At 35.2% G+C, this 26471-nt stretch overlaps 2 protein-coding genes across 4 annotated transcripts in view; both read right to left on the reverse strand.

Moving 5' to 3' along the window:
• Positions 1 to 776: 776 nt before the first annotated feature.
• Positions 777 to 14954, reverse strand: LOC144449088 (dynein axonemal assembly factor 10-like). Its single transcript, XM_078139513.1, has 8 exons — positions 14695 to 14954; positions 13913 to 14013; positions 13151 to 13281; positions 12579 to 12680; positions 11840 to 11955; positions 11138 to 11272; positions 7877 to 7974; positions 777 to 1958 (listed from the first exon to the last, which is right to left on the reverse strand). Exons 1-8 carry the CDS (start codon positions 14866 to 14868, stop codon positions 1751 to 1753), a joined length of 1065 nt encoding a protein of 354 aa, XP_077995639.1. The 5' UTR covers positions 14869 to 14954; the 3' UTR covers positions 777 to 1750.
• A 2379-nt stretch (positions 14955 to 17333) lies between these two features.
• The window catches only part of LOC144448627 (uncharacterized), a 34649-nt gene continuing 25511 nt past the window's right edge, over positions 17334 to 26471 (reverse strand). For all 3 annotated transcript variants that reach the window (XM_078138923.1, XM_078138907.1, XM_078138915.1), the window contains 5 exons: positions 26357 to 26423; positions 25445 to 25540; positions 21988 to 22182; positions 20633 to 20701; positions 17334 to 20203 (listed from right to left, as the gene is read on the reverse strand). In XM_078138923.1, coding sequence (XP_077995049.1) covers positions 20153 to 20203; positions 20633 to 20701; positions 21988 to 22182; positions 25445 to 25540; positions 26357 to 26423 — 478 coding nt within the window. In that variant the 3' untranslated portion in view covers positions 17334 to 20152. The remainder of the gene's footprint in view (positions 20204 to 20632; positions 20702 to 21987; positions 22183 to 25444; positions 25541 to 26356; positions 26424 to 26471) is intronic.

Genomic DNA, 26471 nt, shown 5'->3' on the forward strand with positions numbered 1-26471 from the left:
TAAACTAGATTAACTAGTGGGTTTTATAGGTGGGGATATACAGGGTATTTAAACAGTATAGTATTCTGTTATTTATAGACTCCCTGCTAGTTGTAAATAGTGTTTTATTTTCATTTCATTCAAATTATTTCAAATCTGTGTCTGCAAATTGTATGTTTTATTACCTGTGTTTGAGAAGACTTGCACGGTCTCGGCAATAAGAAATCAACACTGAAGACATGTACAGTAGTCATCAATATTGTGTGGAATTTCTCACGATTTATAAGCATATCAGTCAAACGACACAGTCTTGTCCAGTCTGATCAATCAAAATCTGATGTTGGAATCAACTAAGAAATAAAGGCATTTTCATGAACTTTTGAGTGTCATTTCATGATTTTATATCACCCAGCAGTACCCATGATTTCAGAGAATCAGCAAGTTGAACTCGACCTTCATTTGGAGATCTTTGCTGTGGGCCACGTTGCCTCATGGGAGTCGGCAGACATGCATATACAATAGGTGAACAATGAATATTCATGACTTTCCAATGAAGGTAATAGACACTTAGGAGTCATGAATATTCAATGAAGTGTTTGTTATGCTGATTTATACTAAATGAACAATTCCTTTTTTTTGCATTGAAATAGAAGATTTCACTGTGAGCTGCATCACTGGATGCTATGAATATATTATTTGGGTAGTCGATACAACAATTCAGAAATGTTAAATCAACAACTGATATTTAATTTCTTTAAAAAAGCAATTTTTTAATTCAAAAGTCAAACTTATACACATTGTCATGAAACAGGTTTTACATAGAAAACTAAAGGGAAAATTGTTTTTAAAAAAATAAGAAAATTATCTGAATGAATAATTATACAGGCTGGAACATGGAAAGACAGATTGGAGTTGCCAAAACTTACATCAAAATAAAAACGAGCATGAATCTCTGCATGTATTAAATCACAACAAGTAACACTGAAATAAAGCACTTTCTCTGTGTGCTATGCTCATTTATAGCATTCACATTACAATGAGTAACACTGAAGTAAAGCACTTTCTCTATGTGCTTCACTCATTTATAGCATTCATATTAAGTGTAAAAGTATACTGTTTCAATTGGTTTATTTAAAAGCCTAGCATGTGGTCAATTAGCGAATGAAACAGTATACTTTTACACTTGATATGGATGCTATAAATGATTGTGGTATGTACAGAAAACGCTTTACTTTGGTGTAATGGGTTGTAAGTCAAATGAACTGGCACCTGTACAGTGTGTTGACTACTGGTATTGGTACAGTGTATTTGATCCTATCAGTATCCTGGGTTTATTATATTTCTTACATGAGAATGTTATGGAGAGAAGATTCAGTCAATTAGGAACACTGGCGAATGACATGTCTTGTCAAGATAAGGTAACACATATACATTATCTGGATAAAGTGTAATTCTGTGAATCACTAGATCTGTACATTCACCCCTTCTCCTATCCCTTACTAGGAAACCCCACTTTTCATCATTTTGACCCATGACTGAAATTTTTGTCATTCATTTGATAGAGGGCGCACTGCTCCCGGGACTTTTTTATGACATCACTTCCAGTATATATGCTTTATATTGGCCCTGCATCTTGTGCTGTATCACCAGTGTATGACCAATATGGTGTATAAATGACTCCATTGTACTGAAACGTAAACCTATCACTTTATTGTCATGCTGTACGGTTCCTTTAATCATAGAATACACGTTTTATTCGGCTACCTGCTTCTTAATACTGATTCAGTTTGGTAACGATAAGAACTCTCAATGTCTGATCAAATCCAGTACATACTGCCAACCCTGCCTTGTCTGGACTCCAGTCAAATGAAGCTACAGGTTGTGTTGCTATGACTGCATTTTGTAAAAGTTGAACTGATCCAGGCACACCTTCCTCTACACCATCTTTGTCTTCTTTACTCCGTTTCCCTGGATACTCACTGTAAATAAACAAACAGACATCCACATTTGTTTACTAATAGCAGGATACTCAAGGTAAACTATCAATATTCAGGTCACTTCATTCTTGACCAAGTACGGTACTGTAATGAAGTTTGTTAGGGTGCCACCTATGGTAAGATTGGGGAATTACAAATAATATTTTCTAGCGGTTCGTAGTAAAGCGTGAAAATATTGTTGTGTCGGATCGAGAAATGTAGCAATTGTTGTAGTCTAGGTGAGGCGGGAAATGTATCAGAATGAAGGAGTCACGGGTAACGTGACGTCAATGGTATTGCGGGAATTTTAGGACCAACGATTGGTCAGAAGTTCCAAGTGTAGTGGCGTGATTGGACAAGGCTGTTGAAGCCGTGTATGACCTGGAGTTGCTGCATGAGGCAGAACCATTCCAGGCTTGCATGTTTGCGGACTAGGGCCGTAACCTTAACTCACCAATTTTTGTACCTTACCGCCAAATTATTTACCACTTAGTCAAACTTAAGCAGTATGGAGACTAATGCTGACACCCCAGCCAAGACGTCGAACACGGACAGTGTTTCCGTTGACGAAATTACGGCGCAAGTAACTGAACGGATGACTGCCAGGGACGATAAACTCCTCAACGATATAGGCAGATTGATGGACTCCAAGTTACAAGATTTCCGCTTGGAAATTAATGAGAAGGCAGACGAAAACATAAACGAAATTCGTAGTCACCTGAAGTACAGAGAACCGAGAACATTTAAGAAGAAGGGATGTGAGAAACAGTTTAAACACAACGAACAGGTTTTGGATTGTCTTGGAAAAGCAGCGAAGGAAATAGACACAAAATGACTGGACAAAGCGAAGGAGACTTTAGATACAGGTATGAAGATAATCCAAGAGAGACAAAAGTTAGTTTTAATTGCCGATTCAGAGAAGCTAGGATGGAAGACGGCAGAGGAATATGAAACACATGAACTAGCCAGCGACGAGGAAGACGAAAAGAGACTGTGGAAGGCAGCTCAGAGGGCAGAGAGACGAGTTAAGGAAGAACAGAAAGAAAAGAGCAACAAGCGGAGGAAGCTGACGGGTCCTTCGACTCATCAACTGCTAAATGCTGGTGCCATGTCGTATAACAGTCAGGGCGGCCATGGCCAGTGGCAGCAAGGAGGGAGACGAACGACTCGTGACAAGTCCCGGGACGTATGTCACGTGTGCGGAAAGGCCGGGCATTGGCGGGCCGACTGCCCGATGTTGCAACAACTGACGGCGGGAAGTTCATTGCAGACCAGTATCGGACAGTTAAGTATTTTTAATATTCTTGTTGAAAATGGTAGAGTTCCTAGCGTATCTCATTTGGCTCCTCGCTCAGAAATGATAAATGTATTTAATTCTAGCAAGCACCTAGGCGACAAAGTTGATATTAATTTTAGAGATGAATTTGTCACAGTTCGTATGTCTCCCAGAGCCCGGTTAGCGAAATCGGTTAATTTTTGGAAGTCATTTTCCTCATCTAAATTTATTCTTGGAGTGATTAGCGAGGGATACAAATTGCCGTTTTATTTTGAGCCTGGTAATAGTTTTGCTAAAAATAATCGTACAGCTGTCAATCATTCTAGCTTTGTAGAGACAGAAATTTCTTGTTTACTCAAGAAGGGGTGTATTACGCAGTGTGTTTCTAAACCAAAAGTGGTAAATCCGCTCACTGTAAGTAATAATTCTGGTAAGTTAAGGTTGATTCTTGACTTAAGGTATGTAAATCAATTTTTGTATAAGCATAAATTCAAAATTGATGATATCTTTGTGGCAAGGGAGTTGCTAGGCAACGCTAAATTTCTGTACAAATTTGACATCAAGTCCGCATATCACCATGTAGAGATTTTTCCTGTGCATAGAACCTTCCTTGGGTTTGCTTGGATTTTTAAAGGGGACGGTGAGGCATCCTACTTTGTGTTTAATGTTTTACCTTTTGGTCTGGCTTCTGCACCGTACGTATTTACCAAACTGTTGCGGCCACTTGTTACATCATGTAGAGAAGTGGGTGTCAGATCTTTGATGTATTTTGATGATGGTTTAGGGGGTGCACCTACCCAACAAGTTGCCACCAGTGAGTCTTTACATGTCAAAGACGTGTTGGAGAAGGCAGGTTTTCTTTTGAGTGAGGAGAAGTGTGTGTGGAAACCCACCCCACAAATTTCCTGGCTTGGATATGATATAGATCTTACAAACAACTCCTTCTCAGTTAGTGGGGATAGAGTGGTAAAACTTAAGGCAGTAATTGCACTTGTTTTGCGTTTACATGAAAAGGCATGTAAAATACCAGTTATTATATTAGCCAAGGTAGCAGGCTTAATAGTATCTATGCATGCAGTTATAGGCTCACTATGTAAACTGCGATCAAGGTATTTATATTACATAATAGAAACCAGAAAGTCATGGAGCGACATTGTGGACATCCCACATGAGTTGGTGTTAGATTTAGAATTCTGGCTAAATAATATTTGCGAGCTGAATTCAAGGAACTGGTCAATGTCGAGTGACAAATTGACCACCAATGGTGATACAGTAATTTACTCTGATGCATCTCAAGTGGCCTATGGTGGCATTACATCGCTGAGGGGTGAGGTTTTAATTGCACATGGCAATTGGTCTCAAGGTGAGGCTACTATGAGTTCAACTTGGCGTGAGGCCAAAGCAGTGGAGAATACACTGTTGAGTTTTTCTGATAAGCTGAAACACAAATCAGTAACCTGGTACACAGACAATCAAAATATTGTTAAAATAATTAATAACGGAAGTATGAAAGCAGACTTACAGTACATAGCATTACGAATAAATGAATACATTGTTAGAAACAGGGTTACACTAAACTTGGTGTGGATACCAAGAACAGAAAACGAGCTAGCTGATTATATAAGTAAAATTGTAGACAAAGATGACTGGAGCATTAGCCCTCTGATTTTTAGTGATGTGAATGCTTTGTGGGGTCCATTCACAATTGACAGATTTGCTACTTTTTACAATACCAAATGTACTAGATTTAATTCCAGATACTGGAATCCAGGAACAGAGGCGGTAGATGCGTTTTCTGTTGATTGGGGAGGTGAGAACAACTGGGTTGTACCTCCACCATGTATGGTTACTAGGGTAATATCCCACATGCACTTGTGCAGGGCACAGGGGGTGCTTATTGTTCCAGAGTGGAAAGGGTCATGTTATTGGCCAATGCTTTGCCCCGATGGCAATTGCTTTGACAGTTTTGTGTCTGAGTCTAAGCGTCTACCACATATGCCAGGTATTGCCTTACAGGGCAAGTTTAAACAGTCCCTTTTTACAGCAGGTTTGCTACCATTTAGAATGTTGGCCCTAAAGTTGGATTTTACCAAATAAAGATTTTTGGAAACTCACCATGTTTTTTCTTATAGTGTTTTTGCTATATATTTTCTATTACAGAACTGAATTTATGGTCCAACCTTTTGGGTGAAGAAACTCGCTCGGCAGCAGTTCATCCCGAATTACAGAAGTATTTAGATGTGTTACCAGATGTTATCCTGCGTTCCAAAGCACCAGGAACTGTTTTGAACTATGTTTCTTATATTCGACATTGGATTGACTTTGCAAAAGTTTTCAAATTGACTGTTTTTCCAGCAAGTCCTTTAGACTTGACTTTGTTTTTTATGAGCTTAATGGATTCAAAAAAGTCAGCAGCAGTTATCATGAATGTTTACTATGCACTTAAATGGCTACATAGTTTTTCAAGTGTTAGTCAGATAAACCCTACAGAAAATCCTATTGTTAAGAGTGTTTTAGAATCAGCAAAGAGATTATTATCGAAACCTGTTACGCATAGAGAAGCAGTTTCAGTTGATGCTTTGTTACATTTGTCTAAGAAATTTGTAGTATCTTCAGATTTATTGGTAAGACGTGACGTTGCGATGTGCTTACTGCTGTTTTCTGGTTTTCTAAGATATGATGAAATGGCAAATTTAACATGTAGTGATGTATCTTTCTTAGAGTCCCACTTAGTTCTAAAAATAAGGGGGAGTAAAACTGATCAGTACAGACAAGGGGACACTGTTGTAATTGCTCGTACAGGAAAGCTGTCATGTCCAGTAACAAATTTAGAGAGGTACATTTCAGCAGGTAGTATTGATCTGAATAGTCATGATTTTTTAATCAAACCAGTTGTGAGGTCAGGAAAGACCGTCAAGTTGATTAATTCAAATAAATCATTAAGCTATACCAGGGCTAATGAAATAGTTAGGTCAAGGTTGGCCGAATTTGTTTCTAATTCCTCACACCTTACTGTTCATTCGTTCAGAGCAGGGGGAGCAACAAAAGCAGCCACATCTGGAGTTAAGGATCGGTGTTTTAAAAAACATGGTAGGTGGCGATCCGAAAGTTGTAAGGATAGATACGTGGAAGATAGTCTGAAGGACAGATTAGTTGTAACACAAAATTTGGGATTATAGATTTAGACACTGACCCACATCTATACTTTGGTGAGTTCCAGAATAAAACATACAGGCGTCCTCCTATATTTTTGGTCATGTGTATGAACTTGAGTGTTTTGGAATGAGAGTGTAGACAAAACTAATATTTTCTAGCGGTTCGTAGTAAAGCGTGAAAATATTGTTGTGTCGGATCGAGAAATGTAGCAATTGTTGTAGTCTAGGTGAGGCGGGAAATGTATCAGAATGAAGGAGTCACGGGTAACGTGACGTCAATGGTATTGCGGGAATTTTAGGACCAACGATTGGTCAGAAGTTCCAAGTGTAGTGGCGTGATTGGACAAGGCTGTTGAAGCCGTGTATGACCTGGAGTTGCTGCATGAGGCAGAACCATTCCAGGCTTGCATGTTTGCGGACTAGGGCCGTAACCTTAACTCACCCCCCCCCCCCCCCCCCCACCCAAAAGTTACTCAGATTGTGTTTTACATGTTTGTTTTTTCTGTTTTGCAGGAGAATTCTTTAATAGTTTTCCAAAGTCTGTTTGCCTTTGTAAATGGGCTAACTATATTTTTGGGTACCTTACTGGTAAAGTGTGTATATACATGTGATATTAGCGGAATAATCAAATTGAACACTTACGCTTTTTCCAGAGATTTTTCTCCTCAAAGAACACTACAATTGCATGGGCTTTTTCTGCTCTGGTTTTTTAGGGCGAAGTGTGTCGATTTAGTGAGGAATGATTTGTCTCATTGTTTTCTTGATTTGTCAAGAATCTGTAGCTTGTTTCCTAGTCCAGAATAAAACATACAGGCGTCCTCTATGCCAGAATAAAACATACAGGCGTCCTCCTATATTTTTGGTCATGTGTATGAACTTGAGTGTTTTGGAATGAGAGTGTAGACAAAACTGTAAAAGTGTTGCCAATACTTTCATCTATTAGGGCGCCACCTATGGTGAAATTGGGGTATGTAATGTTACAAACACTGAGATACCTTGGATAATGACATTAAATGTCACACCATTGGAGGGACTAAATCGTGTAGAAGTACGTATGTATGCAACATTTCTGTACAAAATCAGAAAACACAGAACTCTTTGTGCTTCAAAGGAATGCTTTTGACCCCTTCAAAGTTGGCAAGCAGCTTACTTCATTTGGAATTGTGACCACACCTTGAGAACAGCAACTAGTGATTGCACCCTGAGAACAGCAACTAGTGACGGCACCTTGACAACAGCAACTAGGCACTGCACAGTGAGAATTGCAAATGGTGGCCACACCTAGAGAATTGGAAATTACTTTGATATGCCATAAATGTTATATCTTAGTTAATCCATTGTAATTGGTGAACATATAATATGACAACAAATTGCAAACTCTCTGCTTCAAATGTCCTGTACCTGAGATACAACTAATCATAAAACAAGATTATAACTTTTGGTTATATTTCATGAGTTAATGAGAGTTGCAATAATAACATGATACTTACTATTTCCATAGATTACAAGAACCATTGCCTCCTAATGTCATAAAAAGATCTCTATTCTGTGGTAAATGTCTTACTCCCCAAATTGTAGACTTGTGTGCCTGGCAAGAAAAAACATTGCGTGTTCAATCAGATATGTGCGTGTGTTCATTCATTTCATACACTGAAATGAAGACAGCATCTCAATACACCTGTCACATTTCAACACGTAATAATATCATTTATAACATGCATATGCCATAAATATGGAATATATATCCTGGTCATTCTACCTTGACAATGTGCGTCTACGTCACGACAACACATGTCTACGTCTGCAGTGTGCCAAATATGAGTCAAAACGTTCAAAATTGCCAATACTGTCCCCAATTGTTCTTTGATATTACTGCCGCTGGTATAATCATGTTATTCTTCATTCAGCCAAAAAAAACCCTTGTGACCTAAGGGCTTTGTCTAGCGACTTGTAGTGACAAAGGCCCCCTAGGTAACTTGTAATTTACCAGGCTGAATGAAGAAAAATATTGGGGAATCAGTGTTCTCCCCAGGATTTTGTCACAAGAGGGGGGAATTGTTGCTGAGCGGAGCGAAGCACTGCGTGCGCTTTGCGCACGCGGGGGGGTGGTCAGGAGGGGGGTATCCCCCCTCCTGCCTAGGAGCTTTTGCAATTTGCATCTTGAAATGGTGGCTTTTGGTGGCACTTTATTTAGCCATTTTAACCCACTTTAATCATGTGAATTTCAACACAACTGAAGTGTCAAAGTGAGTTTTGATATCTTAATGTTTAAATAGTGACAGAATTTAGCCAAATTTACCAGTGTCAAAAAAATAGTTTTTTAATAGTTTGTCCTAAATAGTTACTCAAATAGCTCTTTTTAACACAAATGCTGAAAGAGTGTAACAAAACAAAATCTCCAACTTTCTGTAAAAAATTGCAGCAAATTTCAAGATGTTTCAGGACAGTTGTAGTGTTAACTACAAAACGAAATCCATTTTCAAGAGCTTCATTGCATCATCACCATACCACTACCAAAACAAACAAAAGTCAAACACATAAGGGTGAAGATAACTTTGCCTTTATGCATAACAGCTGAGTAACTTGTCTCACTTCTGTGAGAATTCTCCTGTCTTTGTAATTTCCCCATTGGTGACTGCTTGTTCAAAGTAAACAGTGTCAGATTTGGTCCATCTAAAGTATTGATATTCCCATAGTGATTCAATTCGTCTAAATGTACTGTTTTCTAGTTGACTTCTCATTAAATTTATCATTTAATTCCCGGACTTGAGAACTGCTCAGAATGACGGACCAGTATTTGCGGTGACGCAAAACCATGCGTATTATACCGTACGCAATGGAAATTAATTTTATGATTTTTTATTATTTGATCGAACGATCCGTATCCTATACGCAAAAATTTTTGTTACATTTGCCATACCCCTCGACTGACGATCGTACTATACTGAGTGAGAGTCGATTGTTTTTATTTTGATACATATTATTATAGACCACTAACGAACTTGTACCCTGGCCCTGTTACAGTCAATGTAAAAAAGACGCAACACTAATGTTGCAATTTTTGTTGCCATTGTTGTGTCTAACTGGAAAATTAATAGTACATGCCAAACACAGCTGCACATGTTCAAATGGACACTCAATACGTCACGCTCCCACGTCAAAAAAAAAAAACTCACACTGTAAGACATGCCTAGCCATGATATAGTTCTCTTCATCATGGTCAGTTTTTTTTTACGAAAACAAAAATAGTCGGTGACAATACGGCATGGCAGTTTCGGTTAGCACAGGTCTTTTTTGAAAGAAGGCGAAACCGCTTCGTGTCACTATGGGTGGTAATGTAGTCAATCAAAAGAAAATGAAATAGAACGAATCGGAATACATAGTTTTCAAGTGGGACAGGTATCAGACAAAACTTTCTGCTACGACGACTCACTAAGATTTTGAAAGGTCTAAGATTGTACTATGACGACACATGCAACGTCCGAACTATTAAACTAAAGGGAAGGGACAGAGGGGAACTTAGCGTTCAACTTCAATACTGACGTAGCCATGGAAAATCTTACTTGCGTGTTTTTATATTAAGAGAAGCAATTCATAGACACAGTGACTCTGAAAACCATAGATTTTGTAGTACATTTAGTGTACACGTAAAAACAGACCGTTCCGAGACTTTTGTCACGGCCCACCTATCCATGAACAATGGAATCGCCCACATTGACACCACGTGTTTATCTGTGTTGAGGCCATCGCATCTCACCCGATATCTCCGTAAGTTCGATCGTGGTTCGATGGGTACGAAAATATTAGCCCATTTTCGTTTCGATTACAATTCAATAAATAGTTAAGGAACTAGAATGTACCATTTTGTTCATTTTAGTGACATATTATTTAGTATCATCTAAGTAGTGTCGGTGAACAACACAAGCCTTTCAAAGTTTCGCATTTCATTTTGTTTTTGTACCGTAAACTCGAGACAGTGTGTGTTTACATGCAAACAATCCCACGATCTGAGTTCAAGTTCGTCCTGAAAAGGGCCGACGTGTAAAATATTCCGTGTACCTCCTGATCTTCATTGAGCTAAATGACGGAGGAAAGACATGTTGACTGTTTGAAAGCTATAGAATGAATGACAAGTTTGATGAAAGTATGCGTGAATGTGATTCGCACGAAGTTTGACATCAGTGACAGTAGCCTCTTTACCGAGATATTTGACTTTCCAAAATGGCGACCATGAGATCGTAGCGAAACCGCGAGAGAAGTAAATCGTTTTGCCCCGTTTGTTGAAAAAATATTCAATTCATTTTTTTTTCGTCAAAACTTACAAGGGGGCGCCAAGAATTTACAAGAGGGCGCGGCGCCCCTGTTACCTTGTTCAGGGAGAACACTGGGGAATAACATCTACCAGTAATTGTTTTGAGTCTGTTTTTGGATATTACACAGTCTGAAGTATTGGAGTGTGTAGAAGCTTACAGGAGTGTGTGTAGAACCCTTGTCTTTCAAAGATTTGGCTGTCATTATATGCACATATAGATGTGAAAAGACTTGAAGTCTGTGTTTTATCCCTAGTGCCTTCTCATTTAAGAGGTCAGTATTTTGTTTCTGTTAAAGCACACTACTAGTTCAAACTCAACCTACAATTAAAATACAAGTACACACAATATATCGGATACGTGTATTTAGTAATTGTAGTGCAGAAAAAGCTTTCAGTAGAGCTGATTTGGTGATCATGAACAACAATATTGTCATCTTACCTTTTCTGTGCAATATGCAAAGCCTTTCTGTGGATGTTGTGTTCTCAAATCAAACACATGGAATTTACTTTCTAATGTTGTTGCAGCCAATTTATTCATATTAATGTCTTTTCTATCAAACTCTAAACCACAAATCTGGAGGAAAGAAATGACACCAGATGTGATTAGTTATCAAATATGAAATCAAACAAAACAGATGAACAATTGAAACCAAAAACTTACACAATACCTGTCAGTATTTTATCACAAGATGCATTTCATATTTAGAATAAAGATCTCTAATTTGCAGCAGTATTTGACATGAGGAAATTATCAGCAATGGTATCATAGTTCTATGCCAACAACAAAAAACAAAAACAAAAACAACAACAACAACAACAATAATAATTAACAGAAAATTAATTAATCATTCATCATTTGGAACTTGTGTTGAATTGTTGCCATTCAGCAGCATCTCAGTGCATGAGGAAACTGGAGTATCCAGGGAAAACCTGTGTTGTTCAGTCACGTCAAATTGAGCATCAACCTTCATACATACAAATCTGGTCATCAAACCCAGCCAATTCTGGGCTGGTTTGAACCCACAGTAGTAGTAAGAGGCATATGAGCTACTGCTTGCAAGAAAGTTATGATTGTTGTTGTTGTTGTTGTTGTTGTTAATAAATTTCTTTTCAATTTTTACAATTGTTGTAATATACTTACGCCATTAGATATGTTCTTCTCCCATCTCAGTGACATAGCTCTAAGATCAAACATTTTGATGTCTCCATTATCATAGCCTGCTGCTACAACACGATCTGCTTTGTTATATGCATGCCCTGTGTAATAAATAGTTAAACAAATGTCCAGATTGGTACCACATATCACACAGTGTAATAACAATTTCCTGATCATTTTGAGATAGTTCGTAGTTCTTGTCAAAGTTTGACATTTTACCACAGGGAACAGGAGGCATGTATGTGGACATTTACATGTTTTTGACTACTTTTATGTTCAATGAAAATGAATTATAACTGTTGAGTGTAATTCATTCTCAATTTTTATCTTTTAACTCTTATCAGCTATGTGTACATAAAAGGCCTTAAATTGCTCAGTCACATTTTGATCACTGTGTAAACATTTGTAGTCTAGCTTAAGCTTATAACGTGAAGATTTACAGATGTTTTTTGACTACTTTTATATTCAATAAAGATGATACTATTAATGTCGAGTGTAATTTATTCCTGATGTTTACATTGAGCTGTTATCAGCTATTTCACTAAGTGTACATAAGTGTGAATATTGGCAGTCTTGTGTTTCCAGTTCCGTGTGAGTTTACAATGTCAAATGCTACTTTCCATTCTGTTATCTCTCCACTACAATTTTAGTATTTTTATATGAACAAAAAATATAGTATCAAGGATAAAATAACTATACCAGTAATACAACACTGAACACTTACCAAATGCTACAGCCCAACAATCTCTCTTTGTTTCCCCCTCTGCTGGTTCCATCTTGGCAACAGGTTCATCCTTTTGCCGAGGATCCCATACTTTCACGGTACCTGAAATACAAATGTGAACATCAAAAAAACAATATTAAGAAGAGTGAAATTGGTGCCATGATTCATTTCACAGTAATTATATATTGTGTATATGGCACATGGGTTGAAAGGGCACAATGGAAGTCTTTCCTCAAATGCTTACCCAGCTCTTCCAACACCATAACACTTTTCCTGTACACATCTATAACACTAAGAATGAGTTTTGTCTGGGGGGTATTTTTCCGATTTGGTCGAATGGGTTAGACAATTAGTAGCACTGAGTTATGTTCACAAAACAGTTCTACAAGGAATTTGTGGAATTTGTTGCTGAGCATAGGGTTTTTTTTCTAGTTGCTCTAATTACCAAATAAATTCATCAAATTTCACTACAAAATGAGAAACAAGTTTACTTTGTTCTCTCATCAGGTTAACATTATGGGGATGACACCAGCCATTGCATGCTGATGTCATGTAATACTAAATAGTCTTACCATCTCTACTGCCCGTTACTATTTCAGGAGCTCCTTCACCGATACCAAGGCCTCCAACACCATCCATGCAATTAATGATTTCACTATGTGCCTTGACAGAATAGATGGGCAGTTCTGTTTTTTCAAGGTCCCTAAAATAAAACATAACTTAGTTTAAAATGTCTGATAATTGTTGAAATCTATGGGTCAGTTTTTGAATCTTAAATTTTGTGCTGTTTAGAAACTGTTAGATATGGGAAGCATATGAGTGGTTACATATAAAGTGGAAATTGTGTTTTAGGGATGCTATTGAGATGGGGTGGTGGGGGTGGTGTGTCAGGGGTACTACTAGTTGGCTTGGTAATGTTAAAACAATTCAAATGTCTACATTTCAGCCAGAAATTACAAATATAAGGGTCAGATGTCCACATTCTGCATGAAAATAGGCATCACATGCTGTGGAAAAATGTGAAAATCAGAAACCTGGAAAGACTGTATATTAAATATTGGTTCAAAGGTTGTACATGTAATCAAAGGAAAGATCAAATCTCTATATAATGCTTCAAAATCAAGAGTCAAAAGTCTACATGGATGAGTTGAAACAGGGCGATCAAAACCTCAGCACATATGTGTATATACCTTTACTATATGAGTACCTCGGGGTGGGGGTGGGGATGTCAAACAGGACTGGCTACCTGAAGGAATGGTGACAAACCAAAACCATCTCATCACAAATATAACATTATTTAAAACACTACATTTATACAGGAAAGTGTTTAGTACCATATCATAAGTTTTCCATCGAAGTCCCCTGTGGCAAAATTTCGTTGTTGAAGACTGGATGCTCCAAATGTACCACATTTAAAAGCTTTGGTTTTCTCAGTCTGCATACAGAAAAGAAAAAGTTATGATTACAGTGGTCAAGTGAGGAAGGTAAGTGGATTACATTGTCTTATGGAAATAACATAAAATGCATTATGATAATGACTTGACAAAAAATTGAAAAAAAAGTGTGCACTTTCAAGAGAATTACTGACAGTTTCTAGAAATAAATGGTAATTGTTGCCACTATCACAGTGGCAACAATTACCATTTATTTCTAGAAACAAGGATTGACTTTGTGTGAGTTAATACAATTGGTTTACATTACAATGATTATTTTGTAAATATGGTAAAATGTCGTAATCCGTAACCACAGTAACTGATGTAAACACCATCTGGAATTATAGTGTATATTGTGTTGTTAACGATGGTCCCGATCCCAACGAAATAACGGAGGATTTGATGCAGTGACAGTGGTAACATAGAAAATGTAAATATCAACATCACACTTTGTCCCTGCAAACCATCGGTATGGGTTATATACTTCCAGTAGTACTAGCAGAGTTTAATTTATTTCAGGCTTTCATCAAACAAACACATAACATAATCGGATTGGACAAGGGTGATCTGAACCTGTTTTCACTGGGTTTCTTTGAATACACTTAGCATGGCCACCTATACCATGAACACAATATGGTGTATACGACGTGGTATATATTGAAACATTAGAAATGTCATCTTACCTCATGTATTAATTTGACGTCACCATGTGAAATTTCGTAAATTTGGAAGGCACCTGTTTGACGAGCATGACATCCTAGTACGACGAACTTAGCACTGCATGGAATCCACTTAGAATCGAACAGTGTATAATTCAAAGATTTCTGTACATGTGCTATTATCTGTGGCTTGTCCATTTTACGATATTTAAGACTGTATGCGTTTGTCAGACAAAATAATTCATTGCATGTAACAACACAAGCACAGCTGAACTTGTGTTCAACTTCTGGAATTTTCAAAATGGCGCCCTCATGTGCAAAGTGCTGGATTCAAACGTTGGGGGCGCTATACCTAAGCGTCACTTAGGATTTTTCCAATATTTTCATAAAGAAAAATCAAATTTATCAGGTACGTCACTGAAACGAATACATCGACTTGGTCATAGAGACCTTATAAAATAATGTTCATTTTCCATACAAATATATTTTATGATTCATTTTATTTTCAATCAGTTTCACATACAGTTCTCCTATGTTAAACACTACAATCTGACATGGTGGGTAATACGTTTACACCACATTCACCTATATACTAATGTTGTATCTCGTTTGCAAGTAAACATGACAGCGAACATAAATTCAACAAAGCTGACATCATTTGTTCTGTTACTTTGTACATATATACTTTACATTTGATATCAAGTCTATCTGTGAAGTTCTTCTGTGAGATATGCAACTCCCCAAACTTTTATAAGTGATATTAAACAATGGAAGTTGCATACCACATAAAAGAGCCTCCCTGATACAGTTGACTTTTCAGTTATGTGCTCCGGACCAAGGGCTTGAGAGCGTGTACAGGGTTTCTGTATCAAGATAGGTGATGCCCAGAGTACAATAGGTCTTGTGTTGGTTGTCTGAGGATAGATAAATATTTATATTCAAACTAGGGAGTGAAAGCCAAAATAATGTATGGGGAGTATAGGGTCAGACCACCTAGCATATACATAAACACTGCACACACTCCGGAGCCCTCAAAGGGTCTGAGGGCTGAGCTAAGAAGTCACCTCGAACTCAAACGTTTGGTAAGTGGATGCAATTTCAAGTATGTACACTCTACACAAACTCTTTGGCTTTGAATCAAAGTAGAAACAACATGATACAAATGGTGATTATAATAATAAGAGTGACTAAAAGTTTTAAAAAAAAATTATATTACACACTATAATATATGCTAGTACACTCTTACAAACTCCTTGCATTGGTTGACATAAAACAAGAAAGATACAACACATGTCCTGAATAATTGGAACAGCAATAAATTACAATCAACTCAGTGACTATACCTAAAAACATACAAAAAATGAAGATTTGATGCACAAAATGTTACGATATCTGCATGTAACCTTTCTATAATGAACATTTAGTTATAGTAAGTCCTTCCATCCATCAGTTATGAAACTTACATGACTATGAAATATACATGATTCAGAGTCAAAGCATTGACCGTGGAGGGGTCAAACTATACACAATATGACATCTGGCGTCTGTCAGCCCAAATCAGCTGACTCTTTCCCACATCCTATCTCACAGATTAGTTATATCAATGAAAACAAATATATTTACTGTTTCATTATATTACAAATACAGAGTACAAATTGTCCAACATGCTGCATACTGTGAGTGTATCTATTTCGGCACACAACTACTTTAGTTGGAATGCAATTTCTCACTTTATTTTGGCTGATAAACAATGCTCGATTAAAGTGTATTTCGAACCCTATCACATTTGTAAGTTAATGTACGGATTCACACTAAATAAATCTACCTTTATTAATTATAGTTGAAGTACTCAGAATTACCACTTTTAAGTAATTCCCTTTTCAGACTGATTTACTTTGGTGCTAAACAAGCTAAACATAAGTTTTAGAGCCAAACCAGATACCACCACAGTATTGAATTATCAACAATTTTAAATTCCAAAAAACCCCATGCTCCAGGATTAAAAAAAAAATCAGTAGTTCAAAATCTGATTACTCTAATGTGTTAAAGGCCCATGTTTTAATCCCAGGCTCTTACAGTCACGCTATATTAGTAATGAAACCATACAGACTGGATAGGATCATTCCTTTGTTCTGGACCAAGTTTTATATAGCTCTACTAAACTGTTTAGGACACCCTGATTTTAATCCTAAACTGACACGGGTCTTCAGGTAGAAAAACTCTTAACATAAATACAGGGACAGTTACAAGAAAGTATGAGTTTTTAATATGATAGATCTTTTCACAATCATGCTGTGATCATGATTCAGTATGACTTAGCACTACAATTCTGTCATACAACAATAATAATACTGCCATGTGCACAAATGAAATCCAATGTCCCACATACACATGCAGTGAGAGAAACACACCCCTACAGGATAATGGAACATCCTGTGGACTTTACTCAAGTGATTATGTAACATTACATAAACATACCTCATATATACTTCCTTGTAAAAGACGATCTATTTTGACAGAAAATCGCTCTTTTGGACGTAAAAAAAACTACACCATAAGCAATGTCCCTACCAAATTTGAAATCAGTCAATCCAGCGGTTTTTCACTTTAAGTTGTTCACACACACACACACACACACACACACACACACACACACACACACACACACACACACACACACAGACAGACAAAACTTGATGCCTATAGCATGCCCAACCTCAGTTCAGTTGTGCTAAAAATAAGTAAGACTGGTTAAGTTTAGATTAACAAGAAGATATAAATAATATCAGTTACAAAAGTATAAAGAAAGTGTTCTTAATGTTAAATGTAGAAAAATAATAAGTTAACAAAAAAAGTACAAATGAACACACTTACATTTACTCCCCTTAACAACACACAGTACATACCCGGTACATATATCAGTATATCTACTTTGTCAAGATTTTTCTCAACAAGGAATTGTGAAAGATATTTATTGTACATCAGATAACGTGACATTTCTGTACTACAACAGTTAGTGTCATATTGCAGACACACAGTGTAAGAGTATTGACATTGTATGTCAAGTGAAGCAATTAGGCACTGAGAAATGAAATATTCACATGACATCAATAGAGGTGAAGTATTCCAGTATCCTTCACTAACTCTAGATTGTCTGTCTGATTAAACAAGATCCCTATCAATAAATCAATTAACCAATCAATCAATAAATCAATCGGTTTCATTCATTCATTCATTCTTTCATTCAGGCAGGCAGGCAGTCAGTCAGTCAGCCGATCAATTAATCAATTAATCTGTCGATCAGTTTGTTGTCAGTCAGACAGCCCACTTGTCAGTCAGTCAGTCAGTCACTCAGTCACTCAGTCAGTCAACCAACCAACCAACCAACCAACCAACCAACCAACCAACCAACCAACCAACCAACAACTAACTTTATTTAATGAGGGTAAAAACACAGTACAATAACTACTTTACCCTGTAGCCCTCCTAAAGTTTTGATAGCAATTCTTCTCATGAGTTTGCAAATACCTTCGATTTATCTTCTATCTTTGACAATGCTATATGAAACTTGTACATGTACACTCTATAGCTGTATGCTTTCATATGGCTGTCATCAGGTCTCTAAAGTTATCCCATCTGGGAATTATCCCCTTGACAACCAAACTTTCCAACTGATAACTTGGAAATGTAAAGAGGTAACAAAAACTTTTCCCACTTTCACTCCTACTCAGTAACATTCATTTGTAAAACCCAAATTTTGCCATTGCCAGTGAAGAAATATACAGCTGCAAACTACCTAAGCTATGAAAACGTAACTTTTCTAGTTGAAAATTTTCCTTTGTCTGGTGACAACTAAAATCTGAATCAGCACTGCATGTGCATGATACATGACTGTGTATTACCAAATTCAACACCAAACACTCATGACAAAAGCTAGCTATTTACATCAATATCTAGAGTTTCAATGATTTTATAACTTTTCAAGTAATTCAAAAATGTGACTTGGATTGAAAACACGTGAATAAAAAGCTAAGACAATTATATAGAGGCATACTAGTAATTCAACTGGTACCATTGTACATTACAACAGTTGGCATACATTTCTACCATTTCCATATCACTGGAGTAGTTATGTCACATTGTACATGTACAGCATACAGCTGGTTCTAACCAGACATACACTTTCTAGCTATAGCGTACAGCTGGTTCTAACCAGATATACAGGCAGTCTAACAATGAACAATGTTTTTGCACCCCGTGAGTGCTATAAAGACAAAATGGTTGATGCAAAAACCTTTGCCTGTATATCAGTATGTCCTTGCAATTGGAAAAGATTGTACAGAAAAAGAAGAAACTCTTGGCTTTATAGCTCACTTCCATCACTGAAATAATAATTTAGTTTTTTCCTACCACGGTATATTTCCATGTAAAGCATCTATCCTTGTATTGCCTTCTGTTCTTTTTACACCATATCACCACTGAGGGCGGTCTATCTACAAAATACTAGTACCTGACAGCAAAAATAGCAAAATGACGACGAATGAAAAATCTGTCCTTTGACAACTTTCAAACTTATGAAATATTTACATCATAGATGAACAGAGACATTCACCATGAACAAATGAACAAGGGGAGTTGCCTCTAAACTATGGATCCTAATTACCACTTAACTAAGGACTCTTTGACAAAAAAAAACCCAAAGTAATTACAACTAAACTAGGGATGCTTGGCATAAGCAAAGCTTTTGACAAAAAAACAGAAAGTCTTTGTACTAACAAAGGAATTGCAAAACTAAATGACTCTTTGCAACTGCAAAACAAGTAAATAAAAAGTAAGTGGGAGATGCTTGGCATAAAGCAAGTAACTTGCCAATAATAAATACCGGAAACTGTATGAACAAATGAAGAAGATTGAAACAAAATCACTGATTTACATCACTGGAAATAACGACAAAATTTTTTTAAACCGAAGGTCATCGATTAACATAAACGTCCAACTAACGGTTCATACCTTGTGAAGCACAGACCAAACATGAATAAATTAGTGTTACTTTGTAGGCTGAACAACAAATTTCACATATAAACAACATTATGCTTCATAACTATGTAATTTCAAAGATCGTCATACACCCTTTTTAATATCAAAATCATATCAAATTAATTTGTTTTTTCCAAAAACATCTCTCACACCTAATTAATAAATTCTATATAATTTTACACTGAGGAAAAGGCACTCAATATTTTTGGAAAGCTTCACACATGAAATTTGATTTTGCATTCAAAAGAGTCATTTATTTTAAATTATTTTATATTCATTTTAAATTATTTTACATCAAAATCGAAGTTAGCATGGTTGCATTTAATTTTTTTGATAAAAAAAAGCTTTGGTGGGGAACATTAAGGGATGCCTAATTAATACTGCTAGTGGCAAAGCTGTTTGCTACACAGTAAACATGGCATTCATTTGAAGTACTGCTGGAGTTCTAAGCACTGTTTGGCGATGGTAGGCTGTATGTATCCGTTTCAAATGAAACCTGTATGAATAGAAGAAAGGAAAAGATACAATGACATTTGTTGTATTTCTAAATCATGCTACAAGTACTCTAATTATCAGGCTAATGAATATTCATGACCCCTAACTATGTATTACCTTCAGATAAATAGCCATGACTATTTATTGCTCATCTAATATGTATACATGTATGCTAACTCCCATGGGGCAACACAGTGAAAACTTCTAGAACAATGGAGGTGAAAATTATTAAATGACCCTTAAAAACCAAAGTATGTGAAAATACCTTTATTTGCTGGAGTATAGTACTATGAGAAAGTCAATATAGTCATTTTAGAGTGTGTATGTATACTCCTTTGAAATGTCTTTTCCTATTAAACCAACATCTATTCTGACAAGTTAGACAAGTTTTCAGTTTAATTTAATATCTAATGTGATAATGTACACTTACCTCTGGGCCATCTTTACTCCTCATGTACTTAGCTGTGGAACCGCCCATCCTACATTGTTTACGATAAACCTGTGTGTCAATTACATATAACATCTTGGTTAGTAGATGAGTGCATAGTTCTCACTATAAGCAAGAGGAGGTTAAGTTATAGCTTTGTCTATCTGTCTGTCTGTCTGTCTGTCTGTCTGTCTGTCTGTCTGTCTGTCTGTCATGGTATCTGTAAAACTACTCCATCAATTCTAATGAAATTTGATACATATTTTCCTGTATTGACAATAGCAAGACCTGGGTAGGGTTGAGAAACATCCTATGAATATTAACTAGTCATTTGCATAAACAAAGTTCCAGTAATTAGGCAATATCTTAAAAACTCTAACACAAAACTTAATATAATTTGGTGCATACTTCAATGATTGCAATGTGTGCATATCCTATAAGTTTGCTGATCTTGATGTAGCTTTTAATTTCAATGAGTTATTTGCATAACTCAAGATTTTCAGTTCGGTAATTAGGCAATATCTTCAGAATAAAAGCTCTGGATTTCATATAACTTAATACATACATTGATGATAACAAAGTATGCAGGTTCTGTAAAGATTTTTGTTGTAGCTCTTAGCTTTGATGAGTCACTTGCATAAATAACTGACATTGGTAATTGGGCAATATCCTTAAGAATGCAAATTTCAAAACTTGATATATACATTGATGATAAAATGTACACGTATCCTATAAAGCTTGCGGGTGAAGTTTTAATTTGCAGAATTAATGATTTTGGTAATCAAGCAATCACTTTAGAATTCAAGCTTCAAATTTCATATAGTTTGGTGCACACATTGATGATAACAAAACACAGATGTCCTATAAAGCTTGTTGATTTTGATGAAGGCTTATAATTTGAATACCTCATTTGCAGAATTAATAATGATTTTGGTAATCAAGCAATCACTTTAGAATGCAAACTTCAAATTTCATACAGTTTTGTGCACACATTGAGGAAAACAAAACACAGATGTCGTATACAGCTTGTTGATTTTGATGAAGGCTTATAATTTGAATGTCTCATTTGCAGAATTAATAATGATTTTGGTAATCAAACAACATCTTTAGAATGCAAACTTCAAATACAGTTTGACACATTACTTGGTTATAACAAAGTGCATGTTTCATACAGAATCAGTTGATGTCAGTTTAAATCATTCTGGTTTAAATCATTCTGGTCAGACATATGTGTACTCATGAAAACAAAGTTATAAATAAAATATCTTTACCATATCATTTGGCTACGACTGAAATCTATTCATTGATACTATGAATACATTAACAACAAGTTATCAAAATATTTATTGACTACATACCACATATCCAACAACAGCTCCAACGACGACAACAATAAGTAATACAACAACCACAGCCACAACTACACCACTGCCACTCCCTGAACTACCACCAGAAGATGCAGGCTCTGCCTGCTGCATAGAAAACTTGGTTGTCTCTTCATCAATATTGAACTCATGGTCTTCATATTTAACTTTAAAATGCCCAGATTTAAACTGAAAAAAACAATTAGAATATAAATTTATGTCTGAATTTGTACTTTCATATAATAAAAAAAAAATGAAATGAATATCAACCACTGTAATAAGTTGTAGTTTAAATGATTGAATGAATATTGTGGGTAATAAGTTGTAGTATAAATGATTGAATGAATATTGAGGGTAATAAGTTGTAGTATAAATGATTGAATGAATATTGTGGGTAATAAGTTGTAGTATTAATCAATGTGTGAGAATACTGAAGGTAATAAGTTGTAGTATAACCCAGTGTATGAATATTGAGGGTAATAAGTCATACCGGTAGTATTAATCACTGTGTGAGAATATCGAGGGTAATAAGTTGTAGTATAAATGATTGTATGAATATTGAAGGTAATAAGTTGTAGTATTAATGATTGTGTATGAATATTGAGGGTAATAAGTTGTAGTATTAATGACTGTGTACGAATATTGAGGGTAATAAGTTGTAGTATTAATAACTGTATGAATATTGAGGGTAATAAGTTGTAGTATTAATAATTGTGTGAATATTGAGGGTAATAAGTTGTAGTATTAATAATTGTGTGAAAATATTGAAGGTAATAAGTTGTAGTATTAATCACTGTGTATGAATATTGAGGGTAATAAGTTGTAGTATTAATCACTGTGTACGAATATTGAAGGTAATAAGTTGTAGTATTAATCACTGTGTATGAATATTGAAGGTAATAAGTTGTAGTATTAATCACTGTGTACGAATATTGAAGGTAATAAGTTGTAGTATTAATCACTGTGTACGAATATTGAGGGTAATAAGTTGTAGTATTAATCACTGTGTATGAATATTGAAGGTAATAAGTTGTAGTATTAATGATTGTGTATGAATATTGAAGGTAATAAGTTGTAGTATTAATGATTGTGTATGAATATTGAGGGTAATAAGTTGTAGTATTAATCACTGTGTATGAATATTGAAGGTAATAAGTTGTAGTATTAATGATTGTGTATGAATATTGAAGGTAATAAGTTGTAGTATTAATCACTGTGTATGAATATTGAAGGTAATAAGTTGTAGTATTAATCACTGTGTATGAATATTGAAGGTAATAAGTTGTAGTATTAATCACTGTGTATGAATATTGAAGGTAATAAGTTGTAGTATTAATCACTGTGTATGAATATTGAAGGTAATAAGTTGTAGTATTAATCACTGTGTACGAATATTGAAGGTAATAAGTTGTAGTATTAATCACTGTGTACGAATATTGAAGGTAATAAGTTGTAGTATTAATCACTGTGTACGAATATTGAGGGTAATAAGTTGTAGTATTAATCACTGTGTATGAATATTGAAGGTAATAAGTTGTAGTATTAATGATTGTGTATGAATATTGAAGGTAATAAGTTGTAGTATTAATGATTGTGTATGAATATTGAAGGTAATAAGTTGTAGTATTAATCACTGTGTACGAATATTGAGGGTAATAAGTTGTAGTATTAATCACTGTGTATGAATATTGAAGGTAATAAGTTGTAGTATTAATGATTGTGTATGAATATTGAAGGTAATAAGTTGTAGTATTAATGATTGTGTATGAATATTGAGGGTAATAAGTTGTAGTATTAATGATTGTGTATGAATATTGAGGGTAATAAGTTGTAGTATTAATGATTGTGTATGAATATTGAAGGTAATAAGTTGTAGTATTAATGATTGTGTATGAATATTGAAGGTAATAAGTTGTAGTATTAATCACTGTGTACGAATATTGAAGGTAATAAGTTGTAGTATTAATCACTGTGTACGAATATTGAGGGTAATAAGTTGTAGTATTAATCACTGTGTATGAATATTGAAGGTAATAAGTTGTAGTATTAATGATTGTGTATGAATATTGAAGGTAATAAGTTGTAGTATTAATGATTGTGTATGAATATTGAGGGTAATAAGTTGTAGTATTAATCACTGTGTATGAATATTGAAGGTAATAAGTTGTAGTATTAATGATTGTGTATGAATATTGAAGGTAATAAGTTGTAGTATTAATCACTGTGTACGAATATTGAAGGTAATAAGTTGTAGTATTAATGATTGTGTATGAATATTGAAGGTAATAAGTTGTAGTATTAATCACTGTGTACGAATATTGAAGGTAATAAGTTGTAGTATTAATCACTGTGTATGAATATTGAAGGTAATAAGTTGTAGTATTAATCACTGTGTACGAATATTGAAGGTAATAAGTTGTAGTATTAATGATTGTGTACGAATATTGAAGGTAATAAGTTGTAGTATTAATGATTGTGTGGGAATATTGAAGGTAATAAGTTGTAGTATTAATCACTGTGTACGAATATTGAAGGTAATAAGTTGTAGTATTAATCACTGTGTATGAATATTGAAGGTAATAAGTTGTAGTATTAATCACTGTGTATGAATATTGAAGGTAATAAGTTGTAGTATTAATCACTGTGTATGAATATTGAAGGTAATAAGTTGTAGTATTAATGATTGTGTATGAATATTGAAGGTAATAAGTTGTAGTATTAATCACTGTGTATGAATATTGAAGGTAATAAGTTGTAGTATTAATCACTGTGTATGAATATTGAAGGTAATAAGTTGTAGTATTAATCACTGTGTATGAATATTGAAGGTAATAAGTTGTAGTATTAATGATTGTGTACAAATATTGAAGGTAATAAGTTGTAGTATTAATCACTGTGTATGAATATTGAAGGTAATAAGTTGTAGTATTAATCACTGTGTATGAATATTGAGGGTAATAAGCTGTAGTATTAATGATTGTGTATGAATATTGAAGGTAATAAGTTGTAGTATTAATGATTGTGTACGAATATTGAAGGTAATAAGTTGTAGTATTAATCACTGTGTATGAATATTGAGGGTAATAAGTTGTAGTATTAAAATCACTGCGAGAGAATATTGAGGGTAATAAGTTATAGTATAACCCACTGTATGAATATTGAGGGTAATAAGTTGTAGTAAATTTTAATCAACTTTTCAGAATCTCAGTTGTAAATACAGAACCTTTTATCATTGAAGGCGAGAAAGAATTATCAAAATTTGGTTAAAAGTGTGAAAGCGAAGTTCAGCAATTGCATTGACGCCAGACCCCCTTCCACCTAAATGAACAAAGGTCATTTATTGAGCTTGTGTGACACCGTGCGATAGTCCCTGAAGGATGGTATAAACCACTGTGTGAGTACGTGAAGTACGTTAAGTATTTGAAGGTCAGAGCTGATCACTTTTACCTACCTCACTCTCCATATATTGGGCAATATCAGAGACAGGTGTTTCAGATTCCTCTATCGATACAAGGTCATAACTTACAATGATACTTCCTTCCTTAACCTACAAAACAGGAATATTAGGAAACCTTTAGAATTAGCTACACAAATAGTATGAATTACAATGGTTATACATACACAATGCATAGTAAACATAGTGAAGAACATTGAATGTTGGAAAACAATCCAAATCTGAGTGACGAGGTGGTATGATTGACAGGCTATATAGCTTTTACTTTCACTGTAATTTGATGCTTTCATCTCTGTTGATCTTGTGATTGTCACGTCTAATATTGATAGCCTCCCTGATCATTCAAGGAAAGTTCTGGAGGGCCGTGTCAAAGGTAAAAAGCCAAGTCCCTAGTCGATATTTCATTTTTCAGTGAATGAACTTTCTTTCTGTTCCCTTTAATTTTACACAGTAACATAGTTTCAGTCATGTATGCTATTTATTTATTTATTCTTTCATTCATTCATTCATATTTATTTTTTATTATGTTGCTTGATCCAAAGACCCTTTGTATATAATAGTGTCATCAGCATTTCTCTTTTTATAGATGTACTTTAATCTCATAATTGTTATTTTTATTGTTGTGTATCTTGTATCCAATCTTGTCCTACATATATGTCAGGTGCATGGACTTTGATTACTTCCTAGGGAACTATTTCCACAGTCCTCATCACAATCTTTTCCCTTTGTTTTTGTTTGTTCACTTTCTGGTGAAATAAAGATCAATCAATTGCCGAGAGTTTCATCTTTGATGTTGATATATGGTGGAAATGCAAAATAAACCACAAACTAGTCACTAATAATCGATGTTGTCAAATTGCTAAATTAGTATACAGTACTATGTACATGTAATAACTGATGATTGCCTACCTCCATATTTTGGATCATTTTAGCATCAGCAAGATCAAATTCTTCAACCAGGTGATTAGTAAGTATCCTGTTGAATAAACAGAGGAGCAGTGAGTACGTTATGAAATAAATAATA

The sequence above is a fragment of the Glandiceps talaboti genome, chromosome 2 (genome assembly GCF_964340395.1).
Source record: "Glandiceps talaboti chromosome 2, keGlaTala1.1, whole genome shotgun sequence".
NCBI lineage: Eukaryota > Metazoa > Hemichordata > Enteropneusta > Spengelidae > Glandiceps > Glandiceps talaboti.

What these genes read in the sequence shown, in the direction of transcription:
- LOC144449088 (XM_078139513.1), bottom strand. Translation starts at nt 14,868, where the DNA reads ATGGACAAGCCACAGATAATAGCACATGTACAGAAATCTTTGAATTAT. An exon ending in GATGGAAAACTTATGATATG is followed by an intron (nt 13,282 to 13,912) that starts GTACTAAACACT and finishes GTTTTATTTTAG; the next exon opens with GGACCTTGAAAAAACAGAAC. An exon ending in AGAAGAACATATCTAATGGC is followed by an intron (nt 11,273 to 11,839) that starts GTAAGTATATTA and finishes TCTTTCCTCCAG; the next exon opens with ATTTGTGGTTTAGAGTTTGA.